Genomic DNA, 15223 nt, shown 5'->3' with positions numbered 1-15223 from the left:
CATATTGCTTCGCCACAGTTGTCAAGTTGGATGTCCTTTGGGTTGTGGACCATTCTTAATACACACAAGAAACTGTTGAGCATGAAAAACCCAGCAGTGTTGCATCTTGACACACTCAAACCATAACACTACCATAACCTTTCAAATGTACTAAATATTTGTCTTGTCCATTCAACCTCTGAATGCACACATATGCAATCCAGTCTCTAATTGTCTCAGGCTTAAAAATCTTTCTTGAACGTGCTCCTCCCCTTCATCTACACTGATTGAAGGATTTAACAAGTGATATCAATAAGGATCATATCTTTCACCTGGATTCACCTGGTCAGTCTATGTCGAAAGAGCAGGTGTGCCTAATGTTTTGTCGCTCCGTCTAGGCCTATGGTACATGATGCATGTGCTGTTTCTTGCCTTAGACTGCACACACTGGCTTCATTCATAAGTGATTATATTCTCACCATCAGACTATTCTCAATTTAATCTGGTCTTTACATATACTAAGTAATATATGTGTGAAATTAGTTTAGATTTGGAATTGGAGTGGGAAAGGCAGAAATCCATTCATGGCAGGCCAGCAAAAAATGTATGGTGACATCATTGTTACTCAAACGATAATTAAATTATCATAAAACCTACCCTGTACCCGACTGGAATCGATCGCACACAACAAACCATCTAACGTGATTTCATTACAGCCAAATAGTCTTGTAGTACTACGTTAATACATGACTCTTGCATTAACACGACTCACAGACCTACCCTTAATAAACCATAGCCTATAATGAATTGACTATCAGCAAGAACATAATCCTATATATAACAGTAATGATCACAATAGCAGCCATAGCCTATATAGAATAGACAGTTCACCACCTTTTCATAGTCGAGATCCGTTGAGTCAAAATGAAAGCCAAGTGCAATTCTCTGCTGCCGCAGATCAACTGTCCTACAATGTATTGTGTGATAGCAATGACATGATCAATAGCCTATAGACTATAGTGCATGGCAGAGAAGCACGGCAAAGTTCCATTTCCAATTAAATAGAATTCCTAAAAATTATATTATTTACATTGACTGGAAATAAATATTTTTCATGCATTTGCCTTTTTTCATATATTATAAAAGAGGTCAGATTTTCTCCATGTAGGCCTACCCCTTATTAATATAACATAGAGTCCCTTATATTCAAAACTGATGTCTCAAGCTAGCTATCGATAACACTGGTCAGAGTCAGTTGTAGCTAGCATGTATAACACTGGCAGAAGAGGTCAGTTGTTGTAGCTAGGCTATGTGATAACACTGGTCAGAGGTCAGTTGTTGTAGCCTATTACTTGCGAGGCACATCGGTGTATAAATTAAAATAACTCTTTCTTTTTTTTCACTGGATTGATGGTCATGTCTTGTTTTTGCTAGCCAAGTTGGCTAGTGAGTCTTAGCTAGCTAGCTAATGGTAAGTAGCCTACACCGTGTATTTTAGCCTACACTGCGATAGCTACTATTTACTGCACATGTTATCAGTGCGAAGTGACACGTGCCAGAACCCGCCCATTATTTTGAAATTGATAAGCTGCGTTTTTTGTTGTTGTTTTTTTTTCAAATTCAATCAATCAATCAAATGTATTTAATAAGCCATTTTTACATCAGCCGATGTCACAAAGTGCTGTAWAGAAACCCAGCCTAAAACCCCAAACAGCAAGCAATGCAGATGTAGAAGCACGGTAGCTAGGAAAAACTCCCTAGAGAGGAACCAGGCACTGAGCGGTGGCCAGTCCTCTTCTGGCTGTGCCAAGTGGAGATTATAACAGAACATGGCCAAGATGTTCAAATGTTCATAGATGACCAGCAGGGTCAGATAATAATAATCACAGTGGTTGTAGAGGGTGCAACAGGTCAGCACCTCAGGAGTAAATGTCAGTTGGCTTTTCATAGCCGATCATTCAGAGTTAGAGACAGCAGGTGCGGTAGAGAGAGAATCCAAAACAGCAGGTCCGGGACAAGGTAGCACATCCAGTGAACAGGTCAGGGTTCCATAGCATAGGCATAGCATAGGCAGAACAGTTGAAACTGGAGCAGCAGCATGACCAGGTGGACTGGGGACAGCAAGGAGTCATCAGGCCAGGTAGTCCTGAGGCATGGTCCTAGGGCTCAGGTCCTCCGAGAGAAAGAGAGAGAGAGAGAGAGAGAGAGAGAGAGAAATAGAGGGAGCATACTTAAATTCACACAGGACACCGGATAAGACAGGAGAAATACTCCAGATATAACAGACTGACCCTAGCCCCCCGACACAAACTATTGCAGCATAAATACTGGAGGTTGACACAGGAGGGGTCGGGAAACTGTGGCCCTGTCCAACGATACCCCCGGATGCCCCTACACCACTTGAGGGATATCTTCAACCACCAACCTACTACCCTGAGACAACCCCTGGGCCAGCCTAAACTCAATCATAGGACCTACTGAAGAGACGACTCTTCAATGAAGTCTTAAAGGTTGAGACCGAGTGTGTGTCTCTCACATGGACAGGCAGACCATTCCATCAAAATGGAGCTCTATAGGAGAATTTCCCCCCCCCCCCCGGTAAATAATCAAGCATAATTCAAATTCATTACATAGGCCTAAATGAAATTGATTTTATGTTCAGTACTAGATGTAATGCAAGATATCCTTGTCCTGAAAGGCATCTGCCAAATAKAATGTGTTATCTTATGGTGTATGCATCTTTAGGCCAGTGCTTGACTCATTTCGGGTGCCGMTGGCGTTTGTATTTAGATGCATTCTATAGGTGCAGGAAAAATAATACAAAAAATGTTTTGTTGCTCAATGTGCTTAATATTAGGAAACTTGTAACTTTTTTTCATAGAGGCCATCAAAACTCTGTTTTCTCACGCAATTGCATAGCATAGACTTTAGAAATGTTGCTGCAACATAGGCTTATAGGAACACTTTTTTCATTCTATGCATCAAGCAGCCATYAGGAGCTGGATCTCGCTGCGTAGCAGGTGACCCTATTTCACCCTGAATACCAGGGCTCTCATGAAGTGTTTGATTTGATTTMCGATGGCATTTGCATCGATGTCAATGATTAGAGGGACAATCGAGCGCTGAACACCAGGCCCTTAGCYACTGGCCGTTAGCAAGTTTGGTAGGCCACTAATTACAATGGCAACAGAGCGCACGTTTGGAGAAGCCTAGTTACCGTGACTCAACTATGATGTGGAATTTGACTGCGGTCATGACTTGTGACTGCCGGTGTGGCAGTCATATGATCATCATAARAGCCCTCGTCAAAKGTAATGCACTATGTAAGGAATAGMGTGCTATTTGGGACGCAGCCATGGAGTAGGCTAAAACAATCAGTCAAAACCAGTCAATGTCGTCACTGTCATGAGGACTTACCACACCCCACACTTAACCAAAGACTTATATTCTCGTCAAGACCTTGAAATAGGGTGATTAGGGGACACTGCGCTACAGTATTTGCGTATAAGGGAACGGGAAAGGATGATACCTAGTCAYTTGTACAACTGAATGCATTCAACTGAAATGTGTCTTCCYCAATTAACCTAAAAACCTTAGCTGCTAGTTAGCTGTTATGACTAGCTATGCCTATACATGTTTTTGAAGCTAATGTACTTAGCAATGATTTAATCATMTACACACGCCCGTTTTAAGTCTGTACCGGTGTACTTAAGCTAATTAAGGCTAACTAGTCCAGTGATGTCAATGGTAGGTCCTAATTATCTTCAAATCTCCCAATTGGGTTTGTATGCAAGATGGATTAATCAGTAATTTGCTGGTAAGCCTAATGTCAATAGTTTAAACAATGTTTTACCCACAGACTTAGTAAGAGGGTCATAAAATGGCCCATATGGAGGTGTTACCATAGTTTGTGTAACATTTAAAAAAAAAAAACATGTTTTATTGGTTTAATCATGAGGTCTTTCGACTGCCAATTCCTTCGCCTTTGTTCTTATAAAGGGTCAGCTATGATTAATGGCTCATTTGAAGACGGTAGTGAAAGTGACTGATGAATGATATTTATTTATACAAGTAACCAATGGTCTCGTCCTACAATTACAAGTGCTATATTCCGTTTGATGGTAAACCAAAGCTTATYTATGACTAGTCTTCCTTTATAGACTTTAAATTTGTAATTTTATCCACTAATATCATTTTGATGGGTTGTTTCCCAAAACCTTTTATAAACMCATCGCCACCAGTAGTGATGAAACAAGCCCTCGAAGACTTTCGATGAAGCAAGCCCCCCCAGAGACATCTGCACTTTTGCATTCTAGTATGTAGTGGTGTAGTCTCTAGTTGCTCTATAGCTAGCTACTGTGGTTGTGCCTTTCTTTGCCTGCTTGAAGTGCTAACCTTTGCATGTGTTTCGATTTTGGTCTCTCTCGCTCTCTCTCTGCACTCTCCGACTACCTGGGCAGGAGCTGCTCACTAACCAATCCTTCAAGCAGGTGAGTCTCTCGTGCTCCCGCACTGTTACCTCTCTCTCTCCTTCCTTCCCTCCCTCCCTTCCTCTCTCCCTTCTCCAAGCACACATGGGCTGCCACATGGATAATCATGTAGTGTTTGAAGTAGCTGGTGGAGTTATTGGTCTTTTGACCTCAACAGAGACTTTCTGGTGAATTAAAGGTTTAAATAAAAKATGTAAATAGATATTAGAAAATGAACCATTTATAGTATATTTCAATTTTAATMAATTGGCTTGCTTGATTAGAGGTTAATAAGCATTACAAATGTGTTCTAAATGTACTTACCTGGATAAAAAGGGTTAAATTAGTAAACAAATAAGATAACAGCAGAGATAGATCTGTTTTAACAGTGATGGGTTGTAGATTGTGCTTTTAATGATATCTTAGTACTAACACTGTCCGTTAGATAACATACCTAAACATTTCAGTCCGCTCATGACTGACAGTGAATTTGAAAGTGTCATGGGAAAATGGGGTTGGGATCAGTTCAATTTCAATTCAGTCATTCAGGAAGTAAGCACATTGGAATGTGCGCTTACTTCCTGAATTGGCAGAATTGATATGGTATTGACCCCATCCCTGACATGTACAGTACGTGTGGGAAAGCAATCAGTGGTAAAATCATCAGTCAGTTGTTAACAACACTTCTCAGTTCTGACCTTAGTTAGGTTCATGAAGCCAACGTGTAATTTCACTATCGATCATCATTGTCATAACAATCGTCAGCATGATCATAACCATCATCACTAAACTACAACGYACAAAGTAAGAGAAGTATGAAGCAGAGCTCAGTTAAGTCCACTTCGCTAAAGCCAACAAACTAGTGTGGCCAAGAACACAAAAAAAAGGTTCCCCCAACTACCTTTTGATCACCCCAGTTCATCGTAACAATTATAAAGGTGTATACAGCTCGAGTGCGTGCGTGAGTAGAGAGAGATAGCAAGGCTGGGCGGCTGCAGTACAGCAAATGGGAGTGGTCCCTTGACCCTGTGCCATCCTACCAGTCAGGCTTTGCGGTAGAACTATTGGTCAATGCGGGCATGGAAGAAAAGCATCTTTCTRTGGAAGCCAGTAGCTGTTTCACATGCGTCATCCTTCCCGTAACCCCAAAGGGACATTTCGGGAAGTGCCGTAAGCCTGCTTAGGCCATAAATAAAATACTTTTGAACATTTCAACCCCAGACAGTTTTTAAACATCTATTCGTTCCCCTTGTGGATTTTTTTTATGCCACATTTGTGTGAAGCTTACCAAAATATCTGACAAGCTGCCTCGAGCCCAGTTCGTAGCGCCGTTTCCTGCCCTTTCGGAAATGTTTATGGAATAGCCTGCGCTGTGTTCTTGATGGTGACTCACCAAAAAGCTTTCCTCCCAAGACCTATTTTAGATTTTCTGCTCYCACCGACATGGACTTTTGATGCTCTTTTTTTCATGGCTTTTCTGAGCTGTTTTTATATGCCTGACTGCAATGCTTCATTTCATCAAGATGTTTATAAGACCTCCATAATGCCCRAGTAAGTGATGTGTGTGAAACCTGACATAAGCACTCGGTGACAGTTGAAAACCTTTCCTGGCCAGGTGCCTTAGCATTCAACCATAGGGAGGGTACAGTATGGTAGTATTGTGGGTAGACTTCAATGTAGGGGCTTTAAATACCTTTTCCTGCACTTAAGTGTCCATTTGTCCCATTTCACATGAAAAGAAGTGGCATCACACGTCTTCCATCCAATCATTTGCTAATTGGCCTTAAACTGAATATGGGTGCGTGCGAAATGGCACCCGTATTCCTTATAGTCCACTACTTTTGACCAGGGCCCGCCTTGGTCAAAAGTAGTGGACTATAAAGGGAATAGCGGCACCCAATTCGATTCTCACTTGAGGTGTCAATACTGTACACTGTCAGACACTGATCTCGTTTCTTCTCTCCTCCCTTTCTTCTCTCTCTCCGTGAAGAAAGAAACAGGCTCGATGGATGACCTGTACCTGAGCACTCGCAAGGTGAAGGAGCTGTCGGTAATCGACGGTCGCCGCGCTCAGAACTGCGTCATCCTGCTCTCTAAGTATGCACAATCACCCTCCTGTGTCGACGCTAAGTCGTTTAATGTAACCCTGGGACATCAGGACTCAGTACATTTAGACACATACAGAATTAGAGGGGGGGTACAAAGAGGTCGGAGGAATGGCTGGAAGGGTGGACTCTGGGATTTGAAATCGGTCTGCTAGGGAACAATATATGTATGTGCCTAGAGCGTTACCACTTCACAACGGCCACCGCATATAGGACTCAGTGTTGTTTTGTTACGCACATCACATTATGGTCCAGTCTCAGATCTATTTGTGCTGTGTAGCCAACTACTATGTTCGTTATAGGAGTTGGCTATACAACACAAACAGATATAGGATCCAGGTTAATCGCATTATAATTCTCAACCCTTGTAACCATAAAGATGGCATTATATTTGCCTTTTTGGCATCTATCTTTGCAATATATTATGTTAGAAAGTATGGAAGGTACCCTGAACTATACTGCAAAGTAAGTACACGGTAACTCAACTTAATTTCAAGGGCAATTCCTCCACATATTCATCATCACCAAACCAGTGGTAAAAACAGTGTGTTTCTATGATCTGTGGTGCCGTGGTAGCAACGAGGTGGGGGGACYGGACCTCCGAGGGTCAAGCGTTCCACAGAGATGCTGGCCCATGTTGACTTAGATGCTTCGCACAGTTGTGGCAAATTGGCTGGATGTCCTTTGGGTGGTGGACCATTCTTGATACACACGGGAAACTGTTGAACGTGAAAAACCCAGCAGCATTGCAGTTCTTGACACACTCAAACTGGTGTGCCTGGCATCTATTACCATACCACTTTCAAAGGCACTTAAATATTTTGTGTTGCCCATTGACCCTCTGAATGGTACACATCCATGTCTCAATTGTCTCAAGGATTAAAAATCCTTCTTTAGCCTATCTTCTCCCCTTCATCTACACTGATTTAACAGGTGATATCAATAAGGGATCATACTGTAGCTTTTACCTGGTCAGTGTATTCTTAATGGACTCCTCAAGGAGGAGGACATCTGTTCAGGAAATGCAATTATATGGCATAGTAGTCATTTAGAAGAGCAGGGATTTTTAAACTGGAGCCAAGGATGTGTGATTTGAAAAACATGACATTTCTTTTTGCCGAAGTCGAAGTAATTGGGGAATCACAGTTATAAGCATGACTGAAATGACAAATGTCTAAAACTAAACAGTTTAACTTCTCCTCGGGGGATGTCCAGTCACATAACATCTTGACTGGGATCAATTTTTGTCACTTCAAGGGAGCTAACTTCTCCCCCAATTCACAATATGGCCATTTGTATGCTTTAGTGCCCTAAGAGAGATGATTGAGAGTCTTGTCCCACTTCACAGATCAATAGACAGGATGTTAGAGCCCCCACATGCCCTGGAGCTCASGTCCCTGTCATTGCCTACGTCCCAAACGGCACCCTATTCCCTATGTTGTGCATTACTTTTGACCAGAGCTCTATTGYCCTAAGGGTCCCATTTAGGATGGGACCCAATGCCATTGCCTAAAAACTAGTGGGTACATACACAGGCCCAACCATTTCCAAATGAGGTCAGTCTGTAGTCAGTAGGGCTTTGTTGTGTACTGCCAGTGAGTGTCATCGATCCAAACCCAATGCAGTGGGCATTGATCAACTCTGCTGCTGACAGCAGTTGGCCAGACTCCCGAGGTCGAGTATGGTCTGGTACAGCAGTACAATGTATGGAAGTTACCCTCCAGTACTACAGTACATTGCTTGTACTGTTGGTTTTTCATTAGTCAATCCTTTGATTATGTTATAACCTAGTTGAACGGATAGGTTGACATGCTAGTATTTTTTGCGCAACCAATTTTGACAGGCTATTTCATGTGAAATGCTTTGTTTTGTTAGGTTCTAATTTTGAGTAAATAACTCACGGACACTTGAGAAGCTTAACCAAGTTGAATTCTTCCCAAATTGTCGATACAGCTGTAATTCAGAGAAACGACATGTCACACAAGCACTGATATTTAACCCTTTCTCCTAGGCTGTCTCCTCCTCCACAACTGAACATCCAATGCATCTCCGTTGCTAGACCTTAGTGATATCTGTTCTTCCTCACTTCATCTGACCTGACCTCTTCCCCAAAGTGCTCACTCCTCCCCAACTCACGGCTGTCACGGTTATTGATTCCAGACTGTGTCTCTTCTCCTCCCAGAGGATTCCCTGATGGCTAACAATAACATATCTTGACATAATGTAAGTTATACATCGCCCTCTCTCCCTCGGTGACATTGTTAGTTTCTAAGATCTCCACACGTCCTCCTTATCAATGCCTGTCACATGTAATCGCTTCCCTGCACTCAACACATTCCAAGCTTAGTTACAAACACTATATACCTTCCACCTATAACCCTTATCTTCTGTGTGAGACCCTCCACTATATACCTTCCTCCTATAACCCTTAACTTATGGTGTAGACCTTCCACTATATACCTTCCTCCTAAAACCTTAACTTCTGGTGTAGACCCTCCACTATATACCTTCCTCCTATAACCCTTAACTTCTGGTGTAGACCCTTCACTACTAACCTTCCTCCTATAACCCTTAACTTATGGTGTAGACCCTCCACTATATACCTTCCTCCTATAACCCTAACTTCTGGTGTAACCCTCCACTATATACCTTCCTCCTATAACCCTTAACTTCTGGTGTAGACCCTCCACTATATACCTTCCTCCTATAACCCTTAACTTCTGGGGTAGACCCTCCACTATATACCTTCCTCCTATAACCCTTAACTTCTGGTGTAGACCTTCCACTATATACCTTCCTCCTATAACCCTTAACTTCTGGTGTAGACCCTCCACTATATACCTTCCTCCTATAACCCTTAACTTATGGTGTAGACCCTCTACTATACCTTCCTCCTATAACCCTTAACTTCTGATGTAGACCCTCCACTATATACCTTCCTCCTATAACCCTTAACTCTGGGGTAGACCCTCCACTATATACCTCCTCCTATAACCCTTAACTTCTGGTGTAGACCTCCACATATAACCTTCCTCCTATAACCATTAACTCTGGTGTAGACCCTCCACTATATACCTTCCTCCTATAACCATTAACTTCTGTGTAGACCCTCCACTATATACCTTCCTCCTATAACCATTAACTTCTGGTGTAGACCCTCCACTATATACCTCCTCCTATAACCCTTAACTTCTGGTGTAGACCCTCCACTATATACCTTCCTCTATAACCATTAACTTCTGGTGTAGACCCTCCACTATATACCTTCCTCCTATAACCATTAACTTCTGGTGTAGACCCTCCACTATATACCTTCCTCCTATAACCATTAACTTCTGGTAGACCCTCTAAACCTCGGCACTCCATCAGTGACATGAATAAGTATGTTTTCATATTCTCAGACCCAACCGTTGCATGTGTAACACATTGCCTGGTGGGGATAAGCTATATTGACTTTTCAATATGAACCCACATTGATTGGAAACATGGCACCACTGTGTGTTTGTTTGCAAATGGTTGGTTAGCTTCTACAGTGCTAATTGTCCCCCCCACCGATGAAATTGGGAGGGGGACTATGGATCTGCCTCCGTCTGGATGTACGTTAGTACGTACGTCACACGTGATATCTCAGACACCCACTTGCCCGAATGCAGATAGGCTAGTGGTTAGAGTGTTGGCCCAGTAACTGAAAGGTCGCTGGATGGAATCCCAGAGCTGACAAGGTACAAATCTGTCATTCTGCAAGGCAGTTAACCCACTGGGAGCCGAAGACGTGGYTGTCGATTAAAGGCAGCCCCCCGCACCTCTCTGAGTCAGAGGGGTTGGGATAAATGTGGGYGACACATTTCAGTTGAAGGATTTCAGTTGTACAACTCACTAGGTATCCACTTTTCCATGAATGCATTTTGCCATAGAGATCCGGCATTTACAAAAGTACACTCATTGGCCCAAGTTGGGAGCGGCGTCATTCATGGGGGATGACATGTTTACTGTTGCCTTGTTAAGAGAGAGGGTTTGTTTTACTGTTCTTCAACAAGACATTGTACAAGCTAAACTGTGGGTACAAATTAAATTAAAAATGTAATTAAAACACAGTAAACAGAAGACATACGTGAGCTAAGGCAGTTAAGTCACATTTAGTGTAGATTCAGTATCCCTCCTGCCTCCCTGCAGTTTGTATTATCATTGCTAACTAAATCTCTTGCGGTCTGTTGGTCTGTCCTCGCAGGTTAAAAATGAGCAACGAGGAGATCAAGAGGGCCATTCTAGAGATGGACGAGCGGGAAGAGCTAGCCAAGGACATGCTGGAGCAGGTAATTTATCCTCAATAAAAAATAKATTAAAAACAATCCTTTCATATCTTGATTACATTGAGACAGCGTCACGTCTCTTTTGTTATTTGTGTGAATACTTGGGAATCGATTTCCTAAATTAAATTCATTTTTAGATGAATCCATGGTGATTTAAGTATTTTTTAAAACAAAAAACGATCCCCCCCCCCCCCAAAAAAAATGGCTTGCGGAAGGTATTGGCCCTCGGGCCGCCTGTTGCCGACCCCTGCTCTACCAGATCATCAGCAGACTCCATCATCATAATTTACTGACCCTCCAGAAGATGCAGTATTCAAAGACTTGGCCCCTATTGGTTGACCTGACCTGTCATATATTGCTTGTTTGTTTGTTCGTTTTTGGTTATGAAGCACAATGAYATTTCTATTATGAAAAGAAGTTTAATAAATTATTATTATGATTATTAAAGGGGTAGTTCAGCATTTTACAATTTAATGTTAAATGMTTCCTCACCCAAGTAGACCAMTGACCAGGAYAAAATGTAATCCATGGTTTGTTTTTTCTTTATATGTCAAATCAACTCAATATTTGGTGGCTGATAGCTTGTGGATGTTTAAAGAAAAAACCCATAGTCACTTGGGAAAGAGATAAATAATTCCTTTTGCCGGGCAGACTTTTATGCAAAGCGAGTCTTGCGGCYTGCATAGACATTGACAAAGAAAACCAGGTTAATGCTTTGCTTAGGGGCACAACAATAAAGTAGACCACGTGAGAATTAAGCCACTTTCTGSCTACATCCCGATTCTCCCCTCTTATCTGAAGTGTGCACATGCACACTCCCTYTCATAGATTTAACACTGGTGGAAACTCCTTCCAACCAATGCTCACACCCATCCTATGCTTTTAAATCCTTTACTGGACGTGTGCAAGTGCACYCTTTGGAAGAAGGGTGGAGAATTGTTTTGGCATTTACTTAATAAGTATAACTCAAAATATCAGACTTAAGATATTTACCTGTATACAGTACCAGTCAAACGTTTGGACACACCTACTCATTCCAGGGTTTTCCTTTATTTTTACTATTTTCTACATTGTAGAATAATAGTGAAGACTTCAAAACTATGAAATAACACATGTAGTAACCCCCCCCAAAAAGTGTTAAACAAATCAAAATATATTTGAGATTCTTCAAAGTAGCCACCCTTTGCCTTGATGACAGCTTGGCACACTCTTGGCATTCTCTCAACCAGCTTCATGAGGTAGTCACCTGGAATGCATTTCAATTAACAGGTGTGCCATGTTAACAGTTAATTTGTGGAATGTCTTTCCTTAATGCGTTTGAGACAATCAGTTGTCTTGTGACAASGTAGGGGTGGTATACAGAAGATAGCCTTATTTGGTAAGGAAACGACAGTCCATCATTACTTTAAGACAAATTGTCAGTCAATCTGGAAAGAACTTTGAAAGTTTCTTCAAGTGCAGTCACAAAAAACATCAAGCTCTATGATGAAACTGGCTGTCATGAGGACTGCCACAGGAAAGGAAGAGGATAAGTTCATTAGAGTTACCAGCCTCAGAAATTGCAGCCCAAATAAATGCTTCACGGAGTTCAAGTAACAGACACATTTCAACATCAACCATGAATCAGGCCTTCATGGTTGAATTGCTGCAAAGAAACCACTACTAACGGACACCAATAAGAAGAAGAGACTTGCTTGGGCCAAGAAACACGAGCAATGGACATTKGACTGGCGGAAATTTGTCCTTTAGTCTGATGAGTCCAAATTTTYGATTTTTGGTTCCAACCGCCATGTCTTTGTGAGACGCAGAGTAGGTGAACGGATGATCTCTGCATGTGTGGTTCCCACCGTGAAGCATGGAGGAGGTGTGATGGTGTGGGGATGCTTTGCTGGTGACACTGTCACTGATTTATTTAGAATTCAAGGCACACTTAACCAGCATGGCTACCACAGCATTCTGCAACGATACGCCATCCCATCTTGTTTGCGCATAGTGGGACTATCATTTCTTTTTCAATAGGACAGTGACCCAAAACACACCTTCAGGCTGTGTAAGGGCTATTTGACCAAGAAGGAGAGGAGAGATATTGTGTAAGAGTGCTGTGTAAGAGCTATTTGACCAAGAAGGAGAGTGCTGCATCAGATGACCTGGCCTCCACTATCACCCAACATCAACCCAATTGAGATGGTTTTGGATGAGTTGGACTGCAGAGTGAAGAAAAGCAGCCAAAAAGTGTTCAGCATATGTGGGAACTCCTTCAAGACTGTTGGAAAACCATTCCTCATGAAACTGGTTGAGAGAATGCCAAGAGTGTGCAAAGCTGTCATCAAGGCAAAGGGTGGTTACTTTGAAGAATCTAAAATATAATATAGATTTTGATTTGTTTAACACTTTTATGGTCACAACATGATTCCATATGTTTTATTTTGTCATTTTGATGTCTTCACTATTATTCTACAATGTAGAAAATTGTAAAAAAAATAAAGAAAAACCATGAGTAGTTGTGTCCAAACTTTTGACTGGTACTGTACATAACTGTAGATTAAACTACAGCCACACAGATGCARGAACATGGATAAAATCATATATACATGAATCAATTGTCCATTTTTTGTCAGTCAAAAGTTAAACTCGCGTCAACTTGTTTTATACAAAAGTGGTTACAGCACAAAGGCAGACATATTGTGCGTTTTTTTGATGGGCAATCGTCTCAATTGACCATCATCCGTCTATAAGAATTACTCCCATCAGCTCAATCTGTCATTTTCAGGAACAAAATCTGCGGCCTACATGAAAATAACATATGTATTTGGGGATGAACCAGAACTATTCTAACCAGTAAAATGACACAAATGATGATATGAATGCAGGGATGCAAATTCAAGTAATCAATCGTGTATTGCTAACTACGTTGACATTTCTTCGATGCATTATAAGACAACGTGGGATTTGATTTGAGTTCCTCCTGGGTTTGTGCTTGTGTAGCTGCTGAAGTTTGTCCCTGAAAAGAGTGACATTGACCTCCTGGAAGAGCACAAACACGAGCTGGAGCGCATGGCCCGTGCTGACCGCTTCCTCTTCGAGATGAGCAGGTCAGCTTCGCCATTTTGCTAACACCCCATTTCCAAAGAGATTCTATTTGCCAGATATTTTTAACTGTGCTATTTCACAAAAGTTCTGAACCTACAGTAAATACATTTTACAGACAGTCTATTTTACAATTGTTATCTTGTTATTAGTCCCACCCTTTGGCTCCATTCAACCCCTCCCATCTATCTCTTAACACCATCCATATTGGATTTCTATTTGCCATCTATTTTTCAACTGTGCTGTGATGCTTCACAAAAGTTATAAACTTTCTATTCTCATAGTTTCTACAGATTGTAAATTAAAGATAAACATTTMTTGCTAAYAMTATTATTATATTATTGATCGATTGACTATGACTTTTCAAATCACCCAGTATTGCTATCTGCAGCGTTAGCTCCAGGTAAATGTTGCAAGGGAGCATGCTTTTTTTTCTCGTTTTGAAATGATTCTCCCTGGGGACAACATTAACTCGTAACTATTTTTGTGTSTGTTTTTTTCTCTCTATCCCGTCCCTTTCATCCCCTCTTTAATCCCACCTCTAGAATCGACCACTACCAGCAGAGACTTCAGGCCCTGTACTTCAAGAAGAAATTTGCAGAGCGCCTGGCGGAAACCAAGCCCAAGGTCGAAGGTACGATTGAGTAGCTAGTCAAAGACACTCGGGCCCTGTGGTCCTGTGTGGCCCAGTTAGTAAGTGTACCCATACGAAAATGTATGCACTCACTGATAAATTGCTATAGACAAAAGCCTCTGCCAAAGAGCGTATGTTCATTCGGATTAACTTTTTTTCTTTTGGCTACATTGAATGTTCTTGAAGAGGCTCCTGTAAGATGAACTGAAATAGCAGAGGAAATGCGAGGAGAGTAGCCATCAGACTATTATAAATAAAAAGGCCCTGGTTATCTGTGGTGAAACCGCAATGAAGAGAAAGATCTAGTAGGAGGAGAGGAATTGTCAATAAGTCTGTTAATTAGACATCTAGCAAAGCATTTCTCTGAGCTTTTTGTGTTTGTGAGCATGTGTGTGTACGGTATGTGTGAGTCGTGTGTGTGTGCACGTGAACTTATGTGTGCATGCCCATGTGTGTGTTTGGAACGTATGTGGACTTCTCCAGTTGAAATAAAGAGGGAAGTTACCAGGGAGGCTGTTTTGGAAAGCTGGCAATTGTTGAGAGGGGAGAGGCGTTCTCATAGACACWGCTGTTCCCTTCTAAGTGCCGCATGGGTAAAGGCTTCCAGCAAAAGGCACGCCGTACACACATGTGTATATG

At 41.7% G+C, this 15223-nt stretch overlaps 1 protein-coding gene across 2 annotated transcripts in view; it reads left to right on the top strand.

Moving 5' to 3' along the window:
* The window catches only part of daam2 (dishevelled associated activator of morphogenesis 2), a 245644-nt gene that overhangs the window by 212423 nt on the left and 17998 nt on the right, over positions 1–15223 (top strand). The window contains exons 16-20 of one of the 2 annotated variants that reach the window (XM_023995098.2): positions 4440–4469; positions 6439–6545; positions 10782–10866; positions 13849–13955; positions 14496–14584. In XM_023995098.2, coding sequence (XP_023850866.1) covers positions 4440–4469; positions 6439–6545; positions 10782–10866; positions 13849–13955; positions 14496–14584 — 418 coding nt within the window. The remainder of the gene's footprint in view (positions 1–4439; positions 4470–6438; positions 6546–10781; positions 10867–13848; positions 13956–14495; positions 14585–15223) is intronic. The other variant, XM_023995099.2, reaches the window with a different exon arrangement.

This window comes from Salvelinus sp. IW2-2015, linkage group LG10 (genome assembly GCF_002910315.2).
Source record: "Salvelinus sp. IW2-2015 linkage group LG10, ASM291031v2, whole genome shotgun sequence".
Lineage (NCBI taxonomy): Eukaryota > Metazoa > Chordata > Actinopteri > Salmoniformes > Salmonidae > Salvelinus > Salvelinus sp. IW2-2015.
This window is presented reverse-complemented; position numbering and strand designations above follow the sequence as displayed.